The 23,679-nt window shown below is 44.6% G+C and overlaps 1 protein-coding gene across 2 annotated transcripts in view; it reads left to right on the top strand.

Annotated features, from left to right (window-relative positions):
- The first annotated feature begins 2,075 nt into the window (after positions 1–2,075).
- NUP93 (nucleoporin 93) overlaps positions 2,076–23,679 on the top strand; it is a 113,011-nt gene continuing 91,407 nt past the window's right edge. Inside the window, exons 1-2 of one of the 2 annotated variants that reach the window (XM_045891088.3) lie at positions 2,076–2,186; positions 21,032–21,228. In XM_045891088.3, coding sequence (XP_045747044.1) covers positions 21,050–21,228 — 179 coding nt within the window. In that variant the 5' untranslated portion in view covers positions 2,076–2,186; positions 21,032–21,049. The remainder of the gene's footprint in view (positions 2,187–21,031; positions 21,229–23,679) is intronic. The other variant, XM_064581161.1, reaches the window with a different exon arrangement.

Raw genomic sequence — 23,679 nt, 5'->3', positions numbered from 1 at the left:
GCAAAACATTTACCATTCCACAGCGCAGAGAATATTTCACTTTATTTCTTACTTTTTTTATTGTAGCGTAATGAATAATATATGTGTGGTAAAGTGCACAAATCTTAAATGTGCAGCTCAATGAATTTTTAAAAAGTGAACACATCCAGGCACTCAGCACCCAGATTAAGAAACAGAACATCAGGGCGCCTGGGTGGCTCAGTTGGTTAAGCGACTGCCTTCGGCTCAGGTCATGATCCTGGAGTCCCGGGATCGAGTCCCGCATCGGGCTCCCTGCTCAGCGGGGAGTCTGCTTCTCCCTCTGACCCTCCTCCCTCTCATGCTCTCTGTCTCTCATTCTCTCTCTCTCAAAATAAATAAATAAAATCTTAAAAAAAAAAAAAAAAACCCAGAACATTAACAGACCTCAGAAGATTCTCTCATTTCCCTTCCCAGTCAACAGCCCTTCCGCCCTTCAAAATCACTACTATTCTGACATCTGTCACCATAAGTTAGCTTTGCCTGATTTGAACTTTATATCAACGGAGTCCTGCTTTAGGGTCTGGCTTCTTTTGCCTACCATTACATCTGTGAGATTCATTCATGTTGTTGTTTGTGGGTGTGGTTCATTCTCTTAGTTACTGCAGTATTTCGTTATATGCCCACACCATAATTTATTTATCCATTCTTCCATTAATGGACATTTGGGTTGTTTCCACTTTTGGGTTAGGATGCTATGGACGTTGTCATATGTGGTTTTTGGTGAAAATATGTACAATTTATGCATATGTAGAATTGCTGGGTCATAGAGTACGTGTATATTTAGCTTTCACACATTTTGCCAGTTTTCCACAGTGGTTGTCCCTATTTCCAACCCCCCTCCCCCGCCCCGCAGCAGTATACGATGGTCCAAGTTGCTCCACATCCTTTCAAAAAATTTTACTCTTCTGTTGAAATACACATAACATGACATATACCATCTTAACTATTTTCGAGTGTACAGTTCAGGGATATTAAAGATTTTCGTAATGTGCAACCATCACTACCATCCATTTCCATAACTCTTCATTTTGTAAAACTAAAACTAAACTCATTACACAAAAACCCACTATTCCCTTTCCCCCTGCCCCAGCCCCTGGCAACCACCACCCTACTTTCTGTCTGTATAATTTTGGCTACTCTAAGTACTCTATAAATAGAATCATAGTATTAATGTTTTTATGACTGGCTTATTTCACTTAGTATGTCCTCAAGTTTTATCCATGTTGTAAGATATGTTAGAATTTTCTTCCTTTTTAAGGCTGAATAATACTCCATTGTATGTATTTATCACATCATCTATTCATTGTCGATGGACACTTGGGTTGCTTCCCTGTTTTGGCTCTTGTGAATCATGCTGCTATGAACAGGGGTGTACACATACCTCTTTGAGACCTTCAATTCTTTTGGGTATATACCCAGAGGTGGACTTGCTGGATCATATGGAAATTCTATTTTTAATTTTTTAGGAACCTCCATACTCTTTTCCAAAGAGGCTGTACCATTTTACATTCCTATTCTTTGCACACCAAGCTTGTTTACCTATGGAGCCTTCTTCACTCTTGTTCCTCTGCTTGGAATGCTCTGCAGCCAGAACTTTGCAGGACTGACCCTTTCTCATCATTGTATTTCAGCTCAGCACCTCTTCAGAGAGGCCTTGGGGCCACAAAGGCATTCTCTCTCCCATTATCCTGCTTTTTTGTCACAGTCCTCTTTACAAACTGGCAGTTACTTATTACAGTCTGTTTCTCCCACCGGCTTGACAACTCCATTAGGGCAGCGATCTTGTCTGTCGCGGTCGCCACGGTGCCCCCAGCGCCTCGAAGAGTACCTGGCACTAGGATGGCGATCGGTAAAGGGTAAGAAATCCACCCGAGGGATTGTGCACTCGCTTTTTCCGGGCTGAGCCAACTAACCACTAGGGAAGGGTGAGGGCGGTGGCCCCGGGCGTGGGGGGCGTAGCAGCTCAGCCGGAGGCCCCGCCCCTAGCCCCGCCCTGTCCTTGTTCTCCTCCGCGGGTCTCTATAAAGTTTATTTGGCTGCGCGCCGCGCGAGGGCTTCTGGGAGGGCCGGCCTCGGCCAATCAGGAAGCGCGGGCGAGCGGCGCGAGAAGCGGTGGCCGCGTTCTCCAGCCGGGACCCGAGCGGCTGAGAAGGCTGCAGTGTCGGGTAAGGGTGTCTCTGCCTCCATGTCCTTCCCACTTGGGGGCTTGTCCTTGAACCCGGGGCTCCGAGGCTGGGCGGAGCCCGGTCCCCACGCCCGGAGCCACGCCGCTCTCACTGCCCGTTCGCCTCATGGCAGCCGAGCACGCCTGACGCCGGCGACTCAGCGCCTTGTCGAACCGTCCCCCATTATAGCGTCGGGCAGCGCCCTGGGAGTGCCTTCTATCTGCCCTCTTTCTGAACATGGAGGTTTGGCCCCCTGACTCCCCTCTTCCCCCCAACTACGGCGCTCTGCCGCGGCGCGCCACGCCCCCACCCCCACCCAGTGCCCTGTGAGCCCACCCTGAGCTGGGATCAGCGCCCCTCCCCGCCACAGCCCTCCGCCTGCTCGCTCGTCTCCTGCGGACGCACCCTGCCCTCCGAGGGCGGGGGTCTTTCGGGCCAGGGTGACGACCCTCTTAGCCTCTCCCAACCCTTGGTCTGTCTCTTGACCGGCATCAGGGGAATGCTGCTCCCTTTCTAGGGACATGCTGGAGATTAGAACCCGGAGGTGGCCTGCACTTTCTTGGGTCTCACAACACCTCATCCTCTGCAAGGGCAATGCCTGAGTTTACTGGGTCTCTTTAAAAAAATTAGGGGGCTGACCCCAGGAATTTTCGGTCAGAGTTTGGACCAACCACTCACAGAGCCGCTGGTACTGGTTTGCCCCTGTCACTTGTTTTGGCCGAAATGCCTTTTAGCATGAGCAAGGGTCACTTTTGTATTCTGTCTGCGGAACGTGAGAGGGTGTCCTTGGACGTCGTAGCTTTTCTTTCTTTCATCTGTTCTTCGTGCATTTCTTTTTGGGACATTTTGATTTTTCATTTATGGTGAATTGTTATTTCAAAGCTCATAGTTTTAAATACGTATATGTTAGGCTATCAGATCCCATATTTGTATCTCCAGCGGGGGCCTCTCCCTCGACCAATACCCAGCTGCCTCTTTTCTTTCTCAACCGAGATGGTTGATAGGGAACTCAGACTGAACATGTCAAGATAGGCCTAGCAAGCTTCCCATCATCTCCCCTCCCAAACTGCTCTTCTTGCTGTTTTTTCTGAGTAACATAAAAGGCTCTAGCCAGTAACCTTTGAGTCACCTTTGACTGCTCTCTTTCTTTCTCACTCCACATCCAGTGCTTGCCACCCTGGGCCAAGTCACCACCACCTCTCACCTGGATTATTGAAATAGTCTCTCATCTGGTCTCCCTACTTCTGCCCTTGCACTCATGCCCTATTTTAGCATGGCAGCTGGAAAGATCCTTTTGAAACAGGTCAGATCGTATCACTCCTTTACGTAAAAACCCTACAATGGATTTCCATCTCATTTAAAGACAAATGCCTTATATTGAGCCATAAGACTTTAAATAACCTGACCCACTGTTACTTTCCCACTCTCATTTTCTGCTACTACCCTCTTCAACGTGTCAGACATGCTTTGGCCTCAGGGCTTTTGTGCTTGCAGTTCAATAATCTTGTGGTTTGCTCCCTCACTTTTTTTCAGGTTTTTATTCAGGGGTCACCTAGTGAGGCTTTGCCCAGTTCCTATTTTCCTTTACTGCTTTAGTAGTTGTTCTTAGCAATTATATTTTAGTTATTTACCTTGTGTATTGTTTGTTGTTCCCTTCCAGAATGTGAAGTGGGGAGGATTTTTCTCTATTTTGTTCCTTGGTGGATCTTCAGCACCTAGGCCTGGCACACAGTAGGTGCTCAATAAATATGAAATAAAGGAATGCTCTGGCACTGTTACAGGCTTGGGAATACAGTGGTTAATGAAACAGGCCTGCCCTCATTGAAGTGATGTTCCTATAGAGAATGCCACCAACAATAAACACACAGATATAGAGTGTAGTGTCAGGGCTGTTTTTTAAAGGAGGACAAGGATATCTGAACGGAGACCTGATTGAAATGAGAGAGCAAGTTATGGGAATGTCTGGTGGGAGAGCATTCCTGGAATGGGAAGAGCAAGTGCAAAGACCCTAAGGTGGGAACAGTTGGAGAAGTGGTGAGCCTGAGTGTCTGAATCTGCTGCTTGATGGACTGAAGTAGAAAATAAGGTAGAGGAAATACAGATGTTCCAAGGAGAGAGAGAGGTCAGCAAAGACCCAGAGGTGAGAGCCCAAGGTGTATTCAGGGGACAAGCCACTTTAACTCATCAGACATTTATTTGGTACCTATTGAATGCCAAACTTGGCTGCTGAGGATTCAGCTCAGTCAGCTGAGCAGTCTGCCTTACAGGAATTTGCCATGTAGAGAAGTAGACGGACGTGGGAAGAAATAATTACAACTATTTCACCAGAGAAGAACAGTAATGAAGGTTCAGAATAGTATAGGAGGGGCTTGGGGTGAGGAGGACTGCCCTAGCGGACTTTTCAGGATATATAGGAGTTCCCTATGTGACAGTGTAGGTTTGGGGTATGTGATAGCAGAGTGTGCAGCTACATGTGCAGGAATATGAAGGGAGGAAACAGCATGAAGCACCCCCAGGAGTAGAGACTTACTAGGGTATCTTTGGGGGAGGGTAGTGAGAAATGTGGATGGTAAGGGTGACAGTGCCAGATCACAAGCACTTCCTCCTGGAGGGGACAGAAGGTGTCCCTGGTTGGATTAAGGCAGGGAAGCATTTCAAAAAGAATTCTTGGGCGCCTGGGTGGCTCAGTTGGTTAAGTGACTGCCTTCGGCTCAGGTCGTGATCCTGGAGTCCCGGGATCGAGTCCCGCATCGGGCTCCCTGCTCAGCGGGGAGTCTGCTTCTCCCTCTGACCCTCCCCCCTCTCATGCTCTATCTCATTCTCTCTCTCAAATAAATAAATAAAATCTTTAAAAAAAAAAAAAAAGAATTCTTGCCAAGGGGAGGGTGAGTTACAGGAACGCAAAGGCTTAGACTACTGAGGTAGTTAGGTGAAAAGCATGAGGGTCAGAGAGGGGGCAAGAGAGATGAGGATTCCTTTTTGCAGAAGGTTTGAGAGGTAGACATGGAGATTGGCTGGATGTTCAGGAGCGGAGGAAGGGGACCCTGAAGTGACTCCCAGGTGGTCTCTGGCTGACTTGCTGGATGCTAGTAGTTTTACTGAGAGACTGGGAATGCAGGAGGAGGAAGTGGTGGTATTGGTGGCTAAGAGGAGCGAGAAATGATGAGTTTGGTTTGGGACACGTGTGGTTTGAGACACCCATGGGCCATCCAGGTGCAGCTGTCGGGGACAGTTGGAGATATTAGCTCAGCTGAGAGAGCTGGCCTGGACATAGAATAGTTTCCACCAGACCTTAGTTTTGATAAATTGGCGTTCTCCTCTGGGCCCAGACAGTCCTCAGAGGTGTTCAGGTGGCCCTTCAGTCCTGTGAGCCTCCTGACAGTGTATCTTTAAGAATGTGTGTGTGGTTCTTTTGTGTGCACATGTGTACACGAACATTAGATTCGCAGGGGTCCGTGGCCATCCGAAAGATTAATAACCACTGGTAGTGGTTCTAGGTGAAGCCATGGCCAGTGGTGGATCTTATCCAGAGAAATATGCAGCTTGAGAAGAGGAGGTCCAAGGATAGAAGCTTGGCATTTAAGGGAAGGGTGGATGTCGAAGCCACAGCAGAGGAGGCTTGAGAGAGGGAAGAGCTGGAAAAGCAGGAGGAGAACCAGGAAAAGGTGGTGTCAAGTCAGAGGAGAAGAGTGTTTCAGGAAGAAAGGAATGGTCAGAGTATAAGAGGCTGTGAGAGAGAAAGGGTTGAAAGTCCATCGGACTTAGCAGTTAGGTCATTGGTGGCTGCAGAGGAATTCTGGAAGTAGGAGGGGGGCAAAAGCAGAAATTAGGTTGTAGTGGGTGATGAATGGATGAGGTGTGACAAAGGATGGCTGTCTCTTTGTAGAAAGAGCAGGAGCTAGAGGAGCATGTGGGTTTGAGGATTTTTTAAAAAATTATTTATTAATTTATTTTTAAAGCTCTTCCTATTTATTTGAGAGAGAGAGCGAGAGAGAGCACGAGTCGGGGGCAGGGGGGAGAGGGAGAAGCAGACTCCCTGCCGAGCAGGGAGCCCGATTCTGGACTCGATCCCAGGACCCTGGGACCATGACCTGAGCTGAAGGCAGACGCTTAACTGACTGAGCCACCCAGGCGCCCCGGATTTTTTTAATAAGCTTTTAATTTTAGAATAGTTTTAGATTTACAGAAAATATGCAAGATTAGTACAGAGTACTCTGTACCCCTGACCCAGTTTCCCCTATTGATGAGGAATTATTTTAGGAAAGAAGAGACCTGAACTCTAGGAGAAGGAGCCAAAGACAGTGAAAATAAGGACAACCATCACTTCGTGAGTTCTGGCTGTGTGTGAGTCCCTGCCTTGGGCTTTGCTTGTATAATCTAATGTCATCGTCGTAATAGCCCTCTGATGTCTAAATCTACTCCCTTCCCTATCTTCCTCATTTCAGTAAGTGGCACCTTCATGCTCCCAAGTTACTTGGGCCTAAAACCTTGGCATTGTGTTTGACTTCTTCACTCTCACACTCTACATAAGTGATTTATATCTACACGGAATCTATTTTAAAATGTATACATGAGCCAGACCTACTATTTGTCTCTTCCACCACTATCATCCTGGTCCACATCACTCTTATGTATTACATCTGGGTGATAGAGCAGCCTCCTGACTGGTCTCCCTGGTTTTACTTTGTGCCCTTCTTACCCCCCGTCTGTTCTCCATGCAGAAGTGGGAAGGAGCCTTTAAAAAGCTTAACCCTTCTGTAGCTCCCATCACACATAGATTACAATCCACCGTTATTACCTTGTGCTGTGAAGTCAGTACCATCTAGGCCCTGCCCTAGCCCCTTCTCCCACCACTCTGCCCTGTGACTGTGTGCTTCAGCCATGTGGCCTCCTGCTCTCCTTCACATATGCTAAAGATGATTCTGCATTGAAGCTTTTGTATTCACTGTCCTTTGCAAGAACGTTCTTCTCCTCAGATTATCAGTATAGTTCATTCCCTTACATGATTTAGGCCTTTGTTCAATGGTTTCCTTTTTATTTTTACTTAAAAAAAAATTTTTTTTAAAGATTTTATTTATTTGACAGAGAACATGCACAAGCAGGGGGAGCGGCAGGGAGAGGGAGAAGCAGGCTCCCCACTGAGCAGAGAGCCTGACATGGGGCTCAGTCCTAGGACCCTAGGATCATGACCTGAGCCAAAGGCAGACGCTTAACTGACTGAGCCACCCAGACGCCTCAACGGTTTCCTTTTTAAAGAAGCTTCATAGAACACCCCAGCTAAAGCAGTCTCACTGTCCACTCTACCACATCTCCCTGTTTTATCTCCTTTGTAGCACTTACCAATACCTGGAATCATGTGTCTTATTTTTTTTAGTTGTCTCTCTCCTGACATATAAGTTCTTTGAGCCTGGGAATCTTATCTGTTTTTTCCACAGCTCCATCCCCAGTGCCTTGAACAGAACATGGGAGATGCTTAATAAATATTTGTTACAGGAAGGGAGGAAAAAGGGGTTCTAACTTGGTGTCCCTTACAGTGTCAGCATAGGAATTTTAAAAATAAGGAGTCATTATGGTGCAGGAGGGCTGGGTCCAAGGACCCAGAGGAGGTCCTGCAGGATCAGCTAAGGGTGTTCTTATCTTTGCGTGGAATAGAAATCAAATGTGAGCCGAGAGAAAGTAAGAGCAGGGTTTATTGAAGACAGAGTGTAGATACAGACAGTCTGAGAGACTCAGAAAGGAAAGAAGAGTGAGTCTCATCTTTGTTTAGGGGGTGGGGTTTTTACTGAGGATTGAGATCTGTTGTAAGTGTCTTTTGAGGCATCTGGGAACTGGTTAAAATGGACGAGTGTTTAGGTGTCCTCCATAAATCACTTATACCCTGGAGCCAGGGGTCTTGGTGAGGCAGTGGTCTGGAAAACATACATGACACCCCTGCCTGGTCACTCTTTAGATGTTATCTAGATGTGCTGGAAGACTCCAGAGAAACTCCTTGACCTGTGCAAGGAGACATATGTTATCTGTATTATAAGGCATGTGTAAGGTGGAGGTGCAGGTCCTAGCAAGAGTAAAGGCAGCAAAAAAAAGCAGTCTTTCATAGGGTCCCTTCAGTTTCCCTATCTCAATTAGCCATTCTTGGCAAAGTTTGCAGAAGTTTATTCTGTCAGTCAGTGACTGTGGTGGGGGTCTAGCTACTGTTTGAGGACACTGTTGGAGTTTAAAGATTTTATTTATTTATTTGAGACAGAGAGAATGAGAGACAGCATGAGAGGGAGGAGGGTCAGAGGGAGAAGCAGACTCCCTGCCGAGCAGGGAGCCTGATGCGGGACTCGATCCCGGGACTCCAGGATCATGACCTGAGCCGAAGGCAGTCGCTTAACCAACTGAGCCACCCAGGCGCCCACTGTTGGAGTTTAAAAAAAGCTGCAGAATGCTTTAAGCTTCAGGGTCTTTGGGGGTCTAAATATTAACACGATAATGTAGAACAAATAAAGGAGAGAGATATCAGCAAAATGGCAAGCTAAGAGGTCCTGATGCTTGTCCCCACATAAAAAATAGAAGAATAACCAACAGACAACTACATATTGACCAAAAAAGAGCTCCAAAGTGAAATAAGGAGGCTGCAGAAACCCCATGGAGAACCAGAACTGAAGATTGGCCACATGGAAAACTGTAAGGCAGATAAATGAATGGAGTAGGAAAGAATTTTGGTGAGGGGAGATTTTGGGATGGGTATTGAGGAAAACCATCTGCTAGGCAGGACTTGAACTGGTGGTAAAAAATAATAGCCAAGGTTTACTGAGTAGTTGCTATGTAGAAATGTAGCTCTTTTTCCATTTCATAGATGGACCCAGCAAGAATAAATAACTTGTCCACAGTCACCCCACTAGAAAGTGGAGGAGCTGTGGAGCTCAGGGGTACATTTTTCCCCTTTGGGAAAAGTGGCATGAGCAAGGGCATATAGCAAGGCCTACATAAGGATGGTTAGGGGCCCAGTAGATTGGGTAACTGTTAGATAGGGTTTCATCAAAAGCATCGCCTCATCTGGATCCCTGTGAGTGCAAGGCTTGGAGGGCTTTTGAGCAGGAGCAACATAGGGAAAGTGCTGGAAAGATGGAGGCGGCCACAGCAAGCAGAGTGATGTGGAGAGGGAGGAGCTTGAAGACACGTCCTAGTGTCTCTCAAGAATTTGGGTTTAAAGGGATGGAAGTCTGGCCTCCTGTGATGGTGAGGAAGATAGAATCAACAGTTAGACTAACTTTATTGTGATAATCATTTCCCAATACATGCAGAAATATATGTTACTCTGTATATCTTAAACTTACACTGTATTATGTATCAGTTGTATCTGAATAAAGCTGGGGGAAAAAGCAATAGTTAGAAGATGCTGCAAAAATACAAGTATCCCTTGCTATGTAAATCTGTTAGGTGATGAGAGTTTGGATAGCAAGTTTGGAGAGTGAATGATGTCCCCATCAGATGAATATAAAGTATTTGGTTTCCTGAGTTTGGGTAATGAGAAATACCTACCCTTTCTCTCAAAAAATGTATCTGCATCTTGTTGGTTTTTGAGCCTGGAGAGTAGAGAATACCTGTAAATAAAGTCTGAGGTCATGTGCAGATGTAAAGGAGAAGGGTGAGTTAGAACCCGAGAGAGAGAGAGAGAGAGAGAGAGAGAGAGAGAGAGAGAAGCCAGGGGACAGAGAGGAGGAGCTGAGGAGGGGGCGGGGTGGGTGGATAACTGCATTTTGAGACGTCCCAGGTGTGACAGTTATGTGCTGGAGTGGAAACGCGTAGGCAGTGCCTGGAAGCTCTGGGTTGGAGTGTGAGTGCAGGGAGCAGAGTGGGAGTGTGGATTTGATAGTCATTGCCATTGAGGATTTGGGACCAGTGGTGAGACAAACACACTGAAGCAGAGGGTTTAGAGCAACTTAGAAATTAACAAGTTATTTAAAATTAGACAGGGTCACATATAGCCATGGAAAAGAATTCAGACTGACAGAGGGGTATAAAATGACAAGTCCCAACTCTTCCCTTTGCTTTCTAGAGGCGATGCTAAGTTAAGTTTCTTGCTATGCTAATGTTTCTTGCTTTTCTGTGAATTATCTGTGAACAGACCTTAAGTGTATAGCTCAGTGTATTTTTACGTATTCACTCGTGACTACCAATCATACCGAGATATGGAACATTTCCAATACCCCAGCTTCTTAGAGTGCGCTGCCGTAACAAAATACCATAGACTGGGTGGCTTCCATAGCAAAAAGTTTATTTTGCCACAGTTCTGGAGGCTGGAATTCTTGAGATCAGAGTCCCAGCATGGCTGGGTCCTGGTGAGGACCTGCTTCCTGGTTTTTAGATGGCTGCTATCTCACTGTGTGCTCACGTGTTCATTCCTGGGTGAATGCAATGTAGGGGGCTGGGTGGGAAGGAAGCCCTCTGGTGTCTCTTAGTGGGACACTAATCCCTTCATGAGGGCCCCATCTTCATGAGCTCATCTAAACCTCATTACCTTCCAAGGGCCCCTTCTCCAGATACCACATGTTGGGTCTTAGGGCTTCGACGTAGGAATTTTTGAGGGTCCCATTACAGCACCCGGAAAGTTCTGTTGTGCTCCTTTCCAATCGGTCGCTCCCACACCGTAATAACTAGCGTTCTGATTTCTAGCACCATAGATGATTTAGTTTTTCTGTTCTTAAAATCCGTTAAATGCAATCATGCAGTATGTTTGTTTTTTATTTATTTATTTTAAAAAATATTTAATTTATTTATTTGACAGAGAGACACAGTGAGAGAGGGAACATAAGCAGGGGGAGTGGGAGAGGGAGAAGCAGGCTTCCCGCGGAGCAGGGAGCCCGATGTGGGACTCAATCCCAGGACCCTGAGATCGTGACCTGAGCCGAAGGCAAACGCTTAACAACTGAGCCACCCAAGTGCCCCTGGTTTTTTAAATAAATCTGGCTGCTTTAGTTAACCACTGTGTCTGCAAAATTTATCCATAATCCATGTAGCTGTAGTTCCAGTCTCTTCTGTTGCTGTGTGATATACCAGGGTATGAGTATACCACCATAAAAATCCCAAATGAGAGAATTCTGTATATATAGTGGTTTTAAGATTATTTGGTGGTGGTGGAGGACTCAGACTTTTATTAGAATCTAATAAAAGCTGTAGTGCTTTTCTTATATTAAGAACAACAGTATGCATCTATTTCCAGAGGTTCCTAGTGCCTTTGATGTTGGTGTCATGCCCTCAGGACAAGAAGCCTTCCTTGGTTTACAACAGGGCTTCTCAGCCTCTGCACTGTTGGTATTTGGGGCTAGATAATTCTTTGTTCTGGAGGCTGTGCTGTGCATTGTAGGATGTTTAGCAGCACCCTTGGCCTCTGCCCTCTAGATGTCAGTAGCCTGTGGCCTGTCTCCCTGAATTGTGACAACCAAAAATGTTTCTAGATTTTGCTGGTGACCTCTGGGGAGGCAAAATTGCCCCCAGTTGAGAAACACTGGTTTAGAGAGAAGAACCAGAGCCAAAGACCTTTTAGAGACTATCTTGGTGATCTTCCCCTGCTTATGCCAGTTGTAAGATGGGGCTGGTGTCAGTCCTTAGGTTCTATATATACAGATAATTTCCATCACCACTAAAATGAGGCTGCTCCTTCCAAGGACACATGAAGTGAGTTTAAAGACTGGCTTAAAATATTCTGCATTTGTAGATTCTTCATGAGGAGCAGGCTCTTAGAAATTACCTGAGCCAACCCCATCATCTCAGTGGTGATGAAACGAATCCAGAGAGGGGAAAGGGCCCACACTAGCTCCAGGGTCAGAGGCTGGTGTGGGGCAAAGCCAGGCTGCGGTGCACAGTTCTTCCATTCCAGGCCCAGCTTCTACTCTGCTGTTGGACTGGACAGCCTACTGGACAGCTGAGAGTTTATCAGAAAGTTCCCTATGTAGATACTCTGTGTTTCTCTGTAATGCCAGGTTGCTCCTCTTTGCTCATTGGAGATGAAATACAAGTGGCATTTTATGTATTAGGAAAGCTGATAACTGGGCCTTCCGTAACTGCAAACACTGAATCACCCAGGCCAGTGCTAGTACTGAATCGCCTAGGTCTTTAATTTCTCTTCTGTCTGGGATAATTTATTTTAGTTCTTTGTTTTCTCCAGAAGTCTACCTTCTGAATAATGATTAGATCCAAGTCTCTTTTACTTAGTCTCACAGGACTAGAAAAAATTCTCCACAACAGATTTTTTTTTCATCCTTTTCCTAAAGGCGGCTGAAACAATAGTATCTGTTAGGATGTAATTTTCTCTTTGGTGGTTGTTATAAATGACAGCTGACAGATACAGCAAAAAGTGGAATGATACAGTCATCTAACCATAGTTTACATTTTCAGAAGAAGAGAGGAGAGCAGAATCAGTCGTAAGCTTTTGATACCTTGAGTGAGGCCTTACTCAGTAATCTTTGGTGTTGAATATTGAACACTTTTCTTGTGTTTTAATCCTGTAAAGTGTAATTAATAAGGTTTGAGGGCAAGATTTCTACTCAAAATTTAGTACTAAATTTCTTTTGAATCACATCTTCCCTGTGGAAATTTGGAGTTCTAATAAAAATCATATTTGATAGTGGGTAATATACATTTAAAAGTTGTAACTGCCTTCCAGAAGTTCTTACTGAATGATATGAAGTTGTGCTTAAATAAGTTATAATTTGGTATCAAATATTTACTAGAAGATTTTTGAAGCAGAGATGTTTATAATTAAATGACAAAATGTTGCCAAATTGGCAACTTTGGAATAAAAACGAAAAGAATGTTTTACGATGATATAAATCAGTAGAGTTTATAAAATCCTTTCTGTGTATCATCAACCCCTTGAAGTAGATAGGGATTATCATCTCCTTTTTATAGATAAGGAAATTGAGAGGAGAGATTTAGATTTATCCCAGGGGTAAATCGACCCACTTTCAGCTAGTAAGTGAACATTGTAGATTCAAACCAGGCAGTTGAAAGTGCAGTCTTCTGTTTACCCATTCTGTTTAAAAAAATGTGTGTGTGTGTGTATTTTATTTATCTTACTGTCGCATTAAAACTTCTAAAAATAATTGTAAAAGGAGTAACACTGTTGTATATTTTGAAGAAAAGAGGTATAACTAGCACCAGTTACTTCCTCTGAAATATATAAAAAATCCCCTTCCCCCTCTGACAGCATCCATAAAAATATAGCAATGCTAAAAGTGCATTTTTTAGATTCCAGGATCTTTGTAGTTGAAAGAGGTAATATTTGGGTGTGTGGTAAGATTAGAATTTCACAATGAGTACTTACAAGTATTGCCTGAGTGTATTGAAATTCTGCAGGAAAAATAGTTGGTGTCATTTCCCTGCGCAGTGAACTGAGAGAGTGTTCCTTTAACACTGAAGGAAAGACAGATGTCCTTGCTATTTCTTTCTGTCTCTTTGTTACCCCTTCATATTCCTTGGATAACTGTCCTGTTTGGATTGTGGGTGATCGATAAGGAAAAGGAAAAATGCAAATGGGTTTGATATGTTGCTCTGCCACTTGAAAAGAGCAGAGAGATCCCTCTAGCATTCTGTGCATTAGGTCAAAAGAACGTTTCCTGGATAGATTTCATTTACAAAACAGATTTCTTCCCCCAAATATAGTCTCTAAATAAGCAGTTTAAAGAGGGAAGGGGAATGACAACGGGCTTGTTGTGTTAATCTTTACAGCAGTGTTTTCACTGCTCAGGTCTAGTGAGGGCAGCTCTGCTGGGGCCACAGAGCCGGTAAGTGCTGAGTCAGGATTTACTTACCAAGTCTATGTCAGATACCCTAGGCAAAGCAGGGCTTGGCGAACTGTATAAACCTGTAGGCCTGAGAAGCTGACAGGGGTTTTTACATCTTTAAATTGTTGGGAAAAAAATCCAAAGAAGAATATTTTGTGGCAAGTGAAAATTACATGAAATTCATATTTGACTGGCCATGATTAAAATTTTATTGGAGCACAGCCATGCTCATTTGTTCACAAATTATCCACTTTCAAGCACAGTTATGCAGTTGCAATAGAGAATGGCCCCAAAAGCCTAAAATAATTGGCTGTCCAGCCCTTTACAGAAAAAGCTTGCTGGCCCTTGCCCTAGGATGCCAGTCTCAAAGACTAGAAACTGGAAAAGAGTTTGGTAGACAGGTCTAGGATGGGTGGCTATGGGGCTCTTTCATATTTAACTTTGTTTTCTGTCAGCTTTGAGGCACTGAAGGTGCTAATTTTGGCACTATATCCTGGAAGTCACATGGGCTTAAGCCCAGAGAACTAGTGCATCACAGCCATTTCTGAGATGACCCAGTGGTCTTTAAAGCACTCAGTGGTTCCCCAGCTTGGGAGCCCACAAAGCCCTGGGAAAGTGGGAAGACGTGTTCTTGTGGCTGATGAAGCGTTAGAAGAAAAGACACTAATGAACTAATAATTAATACCAGAAAGCAGATGTGTAGACATTTTAATACAATAAGCATGAATATTGTAAGAAACTAAGAAACAGACCATCTGCAAAATCCTGAAGGGGCCACTCTGAGAATACTGATGTAAAATGGTCTAGAAGTGTTGAGCAGTTTGAATATTTAATTATCCATTTGCAAGGGAAAAATACTCTTGGTGTGTTTGCTTCACTCTCACACTACTCTGCTTCACCACTATAGAGCTTCACTTTTGACACCCGATGTGTGAGTTTTCCACACATCAGGCAATTCTGAGAGTCTCTGCACACCAGCTGGCTGTTAGAGTTTAGCTCACTTCTGACACTGTGTACCTGGAGACAGCATCAGATCCCACCACCTAAGGGTTCAGTCCCACAAGACTGTGCACCCCCCGGCCCCTTTTCAGAAGCCAGTCAGAAGGCCAGGTTGTCACCTGTGCTTCTGAGCTACTGGCTGTAGATGGGAGGTTCCCACAAGCCTCTCTTCAGGTTCCATTAATTTGCTAGAGAGGCTCATAGAGCTCAGAGAAACATTTACTTATGTTTACCAGTTTATTATAAAGAATACACATGAGCAGTGTGATAGAGAGGTAGGGGTCCGGAAGGACCCTGAGCACAGGAGCATCTGTCTCTATGGAACTGAAGTGTGCGACCCTCCCAGCATGCGGTCCCCAACCCAGAGGGCCATCAAATCTCATTGTTAAAGAGTTTTTGTAGAGCTTCATCTGCAGTCCCCTTTTCCTTCCCAGAGGTTGGTGGCTGGGGCTGAGAGCTCCAACTCTCTAGTCATTTGGTCCTTTCTGGTGACGGGTCCCATCCTGAGGCTATCCAGGCTCCCATCCCACTCCAAGTTACCTCATTAACATAAGCACAAGTGTGCTCGAGGGGGCCTCCTTGTAAGTTAGGAAAGACTCATAACCTCAGGGTATTCCAAGGGTTTTAGGAGCTTTATGCCAGGAACTGGGACAAAGACCAAATAAATTTTTTATTATACTACACTACTCTTTTCTGGCTTGATTAAATATTTAACAGGGTTATATTGAGAATGTGAAAATCACCATATTTTTCATAATTAAGACACATATTAATAGCAAGTGAACTGAAATTATTTGATGCATTTTTGCTCTGCCTTCTTATCTAGTTCATTTCATCCTATATGCAATTTGGAGATTTTTTTTTTCCCCTCTCATTTAAGAATGTTTATGTGCCTAGAAGGGGCAATTTTTGGATACTGAATGACAGACAGGTGAGTGCTGCCTAATTTGAGGAAATGGAAGTCTGCTCAGCCCTTGATTTTAGCTGTAGGTAGAAGCTGTCTCTCTAAAGCTGTGGGCTTTAATTTTTTTCTCTGCTTAGTTTTCTCAGCATCCTCTACATATGGTGAAGAGATCTCGATTATGGAAACTTCTAAGAGCACTCCTTATTTCCAACATCGTGGGGTGTCCTACTGTAGCCTCTGGAAAACCATGGATTATTATTTTTCATTTTGGGAGTAACTTGTTTATTGAAGTATGATACACAGAAAAGTGCACAAATCCTGAGTCCAGCTCAGTGAATTTCCTCAAAGTGAGCACACTGTTAAGCAGCACTCAGCTAAAAAAAACTCCGGAGAATTACCAGCCTCTCAGAACTCTCCCTTCTGTCACATTGGCCCCCTTCCCCCAAGAGTAACCAATCTTGCTTTCTAACAGCAGGGATACCTTTGCCCTTCATTTTAAAGCTTTTGTTTGCTCTGGTGTTTGAGGAGGTCTAGGGAGGCTCAGTAGGACTTCTGCTAAGTGGCATGGGAGAGGTTTGATGCCCGGGACCTTGGTACCCTGTGATGCTCTCTGAAGCACCTCTCAGTGTTTCCAAAGGCCTCTTCGGTCAGGCTTAGTCATTGACAGCAGAGGAGCCCTAGTGCTAGCCCTTTCCCTTCTAGCCCCGATATTGCTGCACTGACTGTTTCACATTCGGCTTCCTTGGTTGGGTCCTCCCTGTGGCTTCGTCCTGGCTTCGTCCTCCATAGCTCGTCAAGGGTACAGCTGGCGTCCAGTCTCTGCATGTGTCCTGGCCAGATTTTCCCACACAAGGCTTAGACTTCATTCCCCCCACTCCCAAGTTCTCTCTTGGACAAAGCTAGTGAAGTTATTTTCATGATCAGCTTTTAGTATCTTGAGTCAAAACTGGTATTTGGTTGGTTTAACCCATATATTTTATGGCTAAATTAGTATTTATTTTGTGGAGGGGGTAAAAATTGTCCTTATATTTATGAAATTAAGCATAATTTAAAAATTTTAATGAAACGGGATGATGACTGCATCAGAGTATAGATTCGGAAACTTTAATAACTTTTTTATAAATTAATTTCCACCGAGTGAGTTATAATGCAGGACAGATACAGTTTTTCCCAAGTATTGTATTAAATATATAGCTCTTTTCTCTCAGACAGACATGGAACAAGCTTATTTTCTACTCTGAAGTTGTATAATGAAATTCTTTCTATACGTATATTTATTCTTTTGGTTTGGAATTCTGTTCACCTGAAAACGGGTTTGTTTGTTTATTTTCCTCTAAAATACCATTGGTTTTCGTCTGGATATTTAGAGGGAAAATACTAGTCTGGACCAAGTGTGATTTGAATTCATGCCATTTATAAGGTCATTGCCTTATGCTGTGCAGCCTCAGAAATGTTAAGTATCAGTTGGTAGTCGGAAGGGAATGTTTTTGCTCTGGTCTTTGCTTGCCCGTGGGTGCTGATTTGGCAGGAGAGTGCAGGAAGCCTTCAAGACTCTCCACAAGCCTTCAGACTCTCCACAAATGGAAGAATAAAACTCCTATTCATTCAACAAATAAGCACCTACTGTGTGCTAGGTGCTGTTCTAGAAGCTTGGGATACATCAGTGAACAAAACACACACACAAAAGCCCTGTCCTGTGCAGCTTGCATTCTAGCAGGGATGACAGACAGTAAGGGAGATGAGGGGTACTAGGGGTGGTTGCAGATTGCACTCTTAAATATTTTTTTCTAGGTTGGCATCAAAAACAGAGACAGGGAATCAGTTAGGAGCGTATCTGGGAGAGGAGCATTCCAGATAGAGGAAACAAGGCGTACAAAGGCTCTAGGGCAGGAATGTGCCTGACCCATTGGGGGACTGGCATGGAGGCTCCAGGGTGACTGGAGCCCAGGAAAGGAAAAGGAGACAGGGCTGGAGATGAGTCTGGGTGGTAAGAGGAGGTAAGTCTGCTCTTTAGGGCTTCACTCTGTACAAGAGATTTAAGCAGAGGAAGGATCCTTTGAAGGGATCACATAGACTATAGGAGGCAATGGCTGAAGCAGGGAGGCCAGGGAAGAGGTGATAGTGACTTGAGTGGGTGGAGGTGGTGGGAAGAAGTAGATTCTGGGTGCATTTTGCAGGTAGATTTGAAAGGCTTTGTTGGTCTTGGATGAGTTGTGGAGGCTTTCAAGGATTTTGGCCCAAGCAGCTGAGTAGTGGCAGCTCCACACTGAGAAGACCGAGGAGCAGGTTTTGTTGACAAAGATTAGAGCCCAGGGATTGATGGCTCAGTTAATCGGTTAATCGTCTGCCTTCTGCTCAGGTCATGATCCCAGGGTCCTGGGATTGAGGCCCCACGGTGGGCTCCCTGCTTAGCAGGAGCCTGCTTCTCCCTCTGCCCCCCTCCCCCTGCTCGTGCTCTCTCCCTCTGTCTAAATAAATAAATCTTTAAAAAAAATCTTATTTACTGGACCGTATTAAAGTAAATCATGACTTTTATTTTGCATTTATTATTTATATTCCACTCCATCACTCTGTAACTCTTTGTATGGGCAGGTCATTTGAGAAGTTGAGCATTTCCTTTGTCTGAATTTATCTGGCATGGATGGAAAATGTTAGATGTATTTCTTTTTCCTGTTTTTTCTTTCTTTTTTAAACTTAGAAAAGTTTGTTTCATTCAGTTCTTTATTCGGGGAGTTCTAAAATTTTCCTTATGAAAGAAAAACAGTATTTTTTTGTCTTTTGGCTCTGTTAGACAAATTATTTTTATCTTAGAGTAAAAAGGGGTAGGGGGAAGAGGCAGCATATTACTTTTCTTTCCCCTTTCTGGTGAGCGACCGTGTTTCTGTTAGTTGAATGTTATTGGCCCTGTTGGTTTCTGAGGAAAAGCATTTCTCTATCAGACAGGAGCTGTTGTTTAAAAATACTCATTGCTGGGCGCCTGGGTGGCTCAGTCGTTAAGCGTCTGCCTTCGGCTCAGGTCATGATCCCGGGGTCCTGGGATCGAGTCACGCATTGGGCTCCCTGCTCTGCGGGAAGCCTGCTTCTCTCTCCCCCACTCCCCCTGCTTGTGTTCCTGCTCTCGCTGTCTCTCTCTCGTCAAATAAATAAATAAAATCTTAAAAAAAAAAAAAAAAAACTCATTGCTTTCTTCTGTTTGGGAGAACGTGTTCCTTGTTCTGCCATCCCCATTTTCCCACAGGTAAAGATGGCCAGTTACAGCCTCATTCTACTGGGTCAAAACAAAACAAAACAATGATTATCTAGAAACTTTAGGAAGAGAGTTAGTGGGTATGTGACTTTTTGTCTATAAAGATTAAAGAATACCCAAGTGTTTTTATGTTTACCCAGCTGAGCTATTTTTGTTTTAACCTTGTGCCTTTACCTTTAAAGTTAATGTCTTTTAATGTCCATTTGAAAAAGTCCTCATTCTCCTGCTGTGGATTTATGTTGATAACCATGCCCTTTTAACAATAATCTGTGCTTTATAGCTGAGATATAATTATATATTATATCACCATCGTAACTACCATTGTAGACCAGTGGTATTTCAAAGGTGCAGTAGAAGGCATGGGTTTAAAACAAAGAAGAAAAGTATAATCCAACAAGAGCTACTATTTAAAGGATTTTAGTTTTTTCATAAATAATTTTGCTAACCTTTTAGCAATGTCAGTTTTTTTTTAATGACGGTGATACTGTTTATGTTCTGTTGATTTAAATAGTGGTAGAGTTAAAAACATTCTCTTGGTCAAGCATCTTATACAAGGATGATACAGTGTATATAAGATTCATAAATATGTAATGTTCTTCAAATAGCAACACTGTTCATAGGACTTTACTCATTCAACTGTTGGAGAAACAGGTGGTCTTGTTAATATTTATGGTCTAGAAGCCAGCTGCTATTTTTATTAATATAATTATTAGTAGCAATGGCATTTATTTTTCTTTCTCTTTTTTTTAGAGAGGGGTGGGGGAGGGGCAGCGGGGGAGGGGGAGAGAATCTTAAGTAGGCTCCACGCCCACCATGGAGCCAGACGAGGGGCTCGATCTCACGACCCTGAGATCGTGCCGTGAGCCAAAATCAAGAGTTGGACACTTCCTGACTGAGCCACCCAGGCGCCCCAGCAATGGCATTTCTAAAAGTAGTAGGTGTAGGAACAATTAAAGTCTCATGTCCTGAATGTCATCTATAACCAGCAGCTCTCTGCTCTCAGTAACCTTGTAAACTAAAGAATGTGTGAATGGAGACTTGAAAATTAATTTTATTTATTTATTTATTTGTTATTCTTTTAAGATTTTATTTATTTATTTGACAGCGAGAGAGACACAGCGAGAGAGGGAACACAAGCAGGGGGAGTGGGAGAGGGAGAAGCAGGCTTCTCGCTGAGCAGGGAGCCCGATGGCGGGGCTCGATCCCAGGACCCCGGGATCACGACCCGAGCCGAAGGCAGATGCCTAACGACTGAGCCACCCAGGTGCCCCTTGAGCGTGAATTTTAAAAGCCTGTCTTTTATGTTAGTGAAGGAGCAGATGTGTGAGAATAAGGCGGGATTAGTCAGGAGACCTGTGTACCTGTGTCCGTCCAGCCACATTGCCGGCGAGAATACCCTGGGCACCTGACAGCTCTGTGGACTGGAGTTGCTTCTCCTGTCCACTCAGGAGCCTCAGTAGAGTTGTTAAGAATCATGTGAGATTAGGGCCTTATAAATTGCCCCACCCTCTCTGGATGGTGGGGTTTTTCTAAGAAAGGTGGAGGAATAAGAGGTGCAGGGTGGTTGTTGTTTTAGCCTCCCAGCGGTTGCCACCGTGGTTTCCATTCCTTGTCAGCTTTGAGTCTGTGGAAGGAGGCAGGAATTCTGGTCTGTAGCTTAATATCTTTGCATTTGTTCTGGTGGCAGGAATCAATCTTGGGGTTGTCAGTATGCACAGAAATGATCTATTTCTTCACAGTCTGACTCATTTTCTCTGTCAGGCCTGTTCTTGGGCTCTGTTCAGGAACAAATCCTGCTTGTTGGTGAGCTGTCTCCTTGTCTGTTTACAAAAAGTCCTCGTGTTCCGTTTAGCTTATAACAGACTCGGGCAGCGTTCGAAGCCTGTCCTCCTCTTGATTTAGGTCTCTTCTTTTCCTCCCCCAGCTAGGATCTGCAACTCCAATGGATACTGAGGGGTTTGGTGAGCTCCTTCAGCAAGCTGAACAGCTTGCTGCTGAGACTGAGGGCATCTCAGAGCTTCCCCATGTGGAACGGAACCTGCAGGAGATCCAGCAGGCGGGCGAGCGCCTGCGTTCCCGTACTCTCACACGCACGTCCCAGGAGACAGCAGATGTCAAGGCGTGAGTACTGGTGGGGAGGCAGCGCTGCTACTGGGTGGCTCAGGGGCAGGATCTGATTCTTCTTTTCCTCTCGAATTAAGATGCAGTCTGTAAATGACAGACACAAACCTGATTCTTGGGGATTCCGAAAGGTTTTTTATTTTATTTTTTTTTTAAAGACTTTATTTATTTGACAGAGAGAGACACAGCGAGAGAGGGAACACAAGTAGGGGGAGTGGGAGAGGGGGAAGCAGGCTTCCCGCCGCGAAGGGAGCCCGATGCGGGGCTCGATCCCAGGACCCCGGGATCATGATCTGAGCCGAAGGCAGACGCTTAACGACTGAGCCACCCAGGCGCCCCCCGAAAGGTTTTTTTAAACAGGTCAGCAGCCTTGCTCTGTCTCCCTGCCCCCAGGTTTTCCAGCTTGTCTGCCTGACCAAGCTGTGAGCCCGTATCACAGGCAGAGATGATCAGGATGGAGAGGACGAAGAGCTTTGTCACACAGAAACCCGTTACCGTAGTTCCTGATTGACTTTGCTGACCATTGGGTCATAAGTGGCCCCTGTTACTGTATTAGTAAGTGTGGTTTACACAGATAAATGTTACCTTCAAAGCCAGGGAGCACTCAGAGATGAGCACACTTTTTAAATGCACTCGGAAGAAATTGATGAGCAGTCAGTGATGAAAAGCCATCCAAGTGAGGGGTGATTCTGTCTGGTCATCATTAGCGATCCCAACAGCTGCTGCTACAAGGCCTTGGACACGTAGTGCCTGCCAGGTGACCATAGAACGGGAGAGTGGGCAGCCCCAAGAGTGCAGCTGAAGAAAAGTACTGGCTGTCTGGCCAGTGGCTTCTGCTGCTACACAGCATCAGCAGTGGGCTGTTGATTTCACAGTCATGTGTTGGGGGCCCAATAGCCAGTTCTGGGCCATCTCTGGGGCTACAACCATGAATTAGGCATGGTTCTTGCCCTCAAGGAGCTTGTAATTTGGGGAGACAGAAAAAAAAACTTGCCGCTTTCCATAAGAAATGTGATTTACTGATGACTTATGTGTCAGAAACTTGGCTAGACTTCAGAGTTTGCTTAATCCTCACAATGAATATTAGGACTGTTGTCCCCTTATTACAGTTGAGCAGCTAAGGCTCAGAGAGGGCAGGTATCTGTCAGGTCACACAGCTGGTGAGTGTTGAGCCAGATCTCCAACCTAGGAAGGCTGACTCCAGAGCACATGCTCTTTTGGCCCCGATGGAAGGGCCAGGGAAGGATGAAGGGGTGCCAGTACTTGTGACCTCAGTGGGTCTGGAAAATCACTGAGATTCTGTGTGGGAGATGTGGGAAGTTGTCAGTCGTCTGCTCAGTCTTCATTGCTTGAACTTGAGGAAGACCTAGATGCTGATGTTTCCACAGGGACGTTTATTTTGGGTTTGTAATAAATGTCACAAGAGTGAGCATTAGGTCTACATTCTTTTCCCAACTAATCTTGAAAGCTGAATGCTTTGGCTGCTCCGCTGAGTTAGTGAGGATGTTGTGGCAATTCTTCTGTAGGTCTCTCCAGAATTGTATTTTTTTAGATACCAGTTAGTTTCGGTTCCATCGGTGTTGGCGAAGGCAAATCAGAGGAACCCTGGCAGGGATTTTTAAAATTTTTTTTTAATCCAGCCAGTTGCTCCCCTACGCCATTCCCCAACACCCCTGCCCACCTTTAGACATCTCTGCTTACTTGTCTTCCTGCAGGCTCCTTTCTGTTGCTGCTGACTGCCTGCAGTTAGCCTCAGTCTTGAGCACGCCAGGTCTGTGCTTGTGTGCAAGGATGCTGCCGGAGCAGAGGGACGGTGGTGCCAGCTGAGTTGCTATAGTTATAATTTAATTGCATCAGCTTTACAGCCTATTAAGAGCAAAAAGGGAAAATGTTTTCTTGGTAACAATTATCAGTCATGCTCTCTTTCTTGTAAATTTCCATTCTTCCTCATTTCTTTCTACCTTAAATTCGTTATTTTAAGGAGGAGGAAGTTGAAACATTGAGAGAATGGGTATAGGGTGGGGCAGGTGCTTAAAAAGAAACCCGAAGGGCTGATGACTGTATTTTTCCACCTTGATAGGCAGACATAAAGTGTGATGTGAATATTTTAGTACAGGGTGAAGGCAGAGGAGAGAACTGAGCAGGAAAAATTTTCTTACATGAAATAAATTTTGGAAGAAAATGTGTCTTTAAGATTTTAGTTAAGATTAGATTGTAGATTTAAGATTGAATTGTTCTGTGCTGAATTCATTTGTTTAAATATACTTTGTTGGATTTTTCATTTTAGGGAACAGATTTGAAAGCTCTTTTGCATGTGTGTTTGATATTTTTAAATTGTTAAATTTCTTCAGACATGAAGAAGAATATGCGTAACATGTATAAAGGTGTAAATCAGGGGTTATCAGCCTATGAACCATGAGCCAGCTCCAGCCCGCTGCCTATCACAGTCCT

Source organism: Mirounga angustirostris, unplaced genomic scaffold, assembly GCF_029215605.1.
Source record: "Mirounga angustirostris isolate CCGP_5_RB_7025 unplaced genomic scaffold, mMirAng1.0.hap1 SCAF_16, whole genome shotgun sequence".
NCBI lineage: Eukaryota > Metazoa > Chordata > Mammalia > Carnivora > Phocidae > Mirounga > Mirounga angustirostris.
Note: the sequence above shows the minus strand (reverse complement) of the source record. Positions and strands in the feature narration are given on the sequence as shown.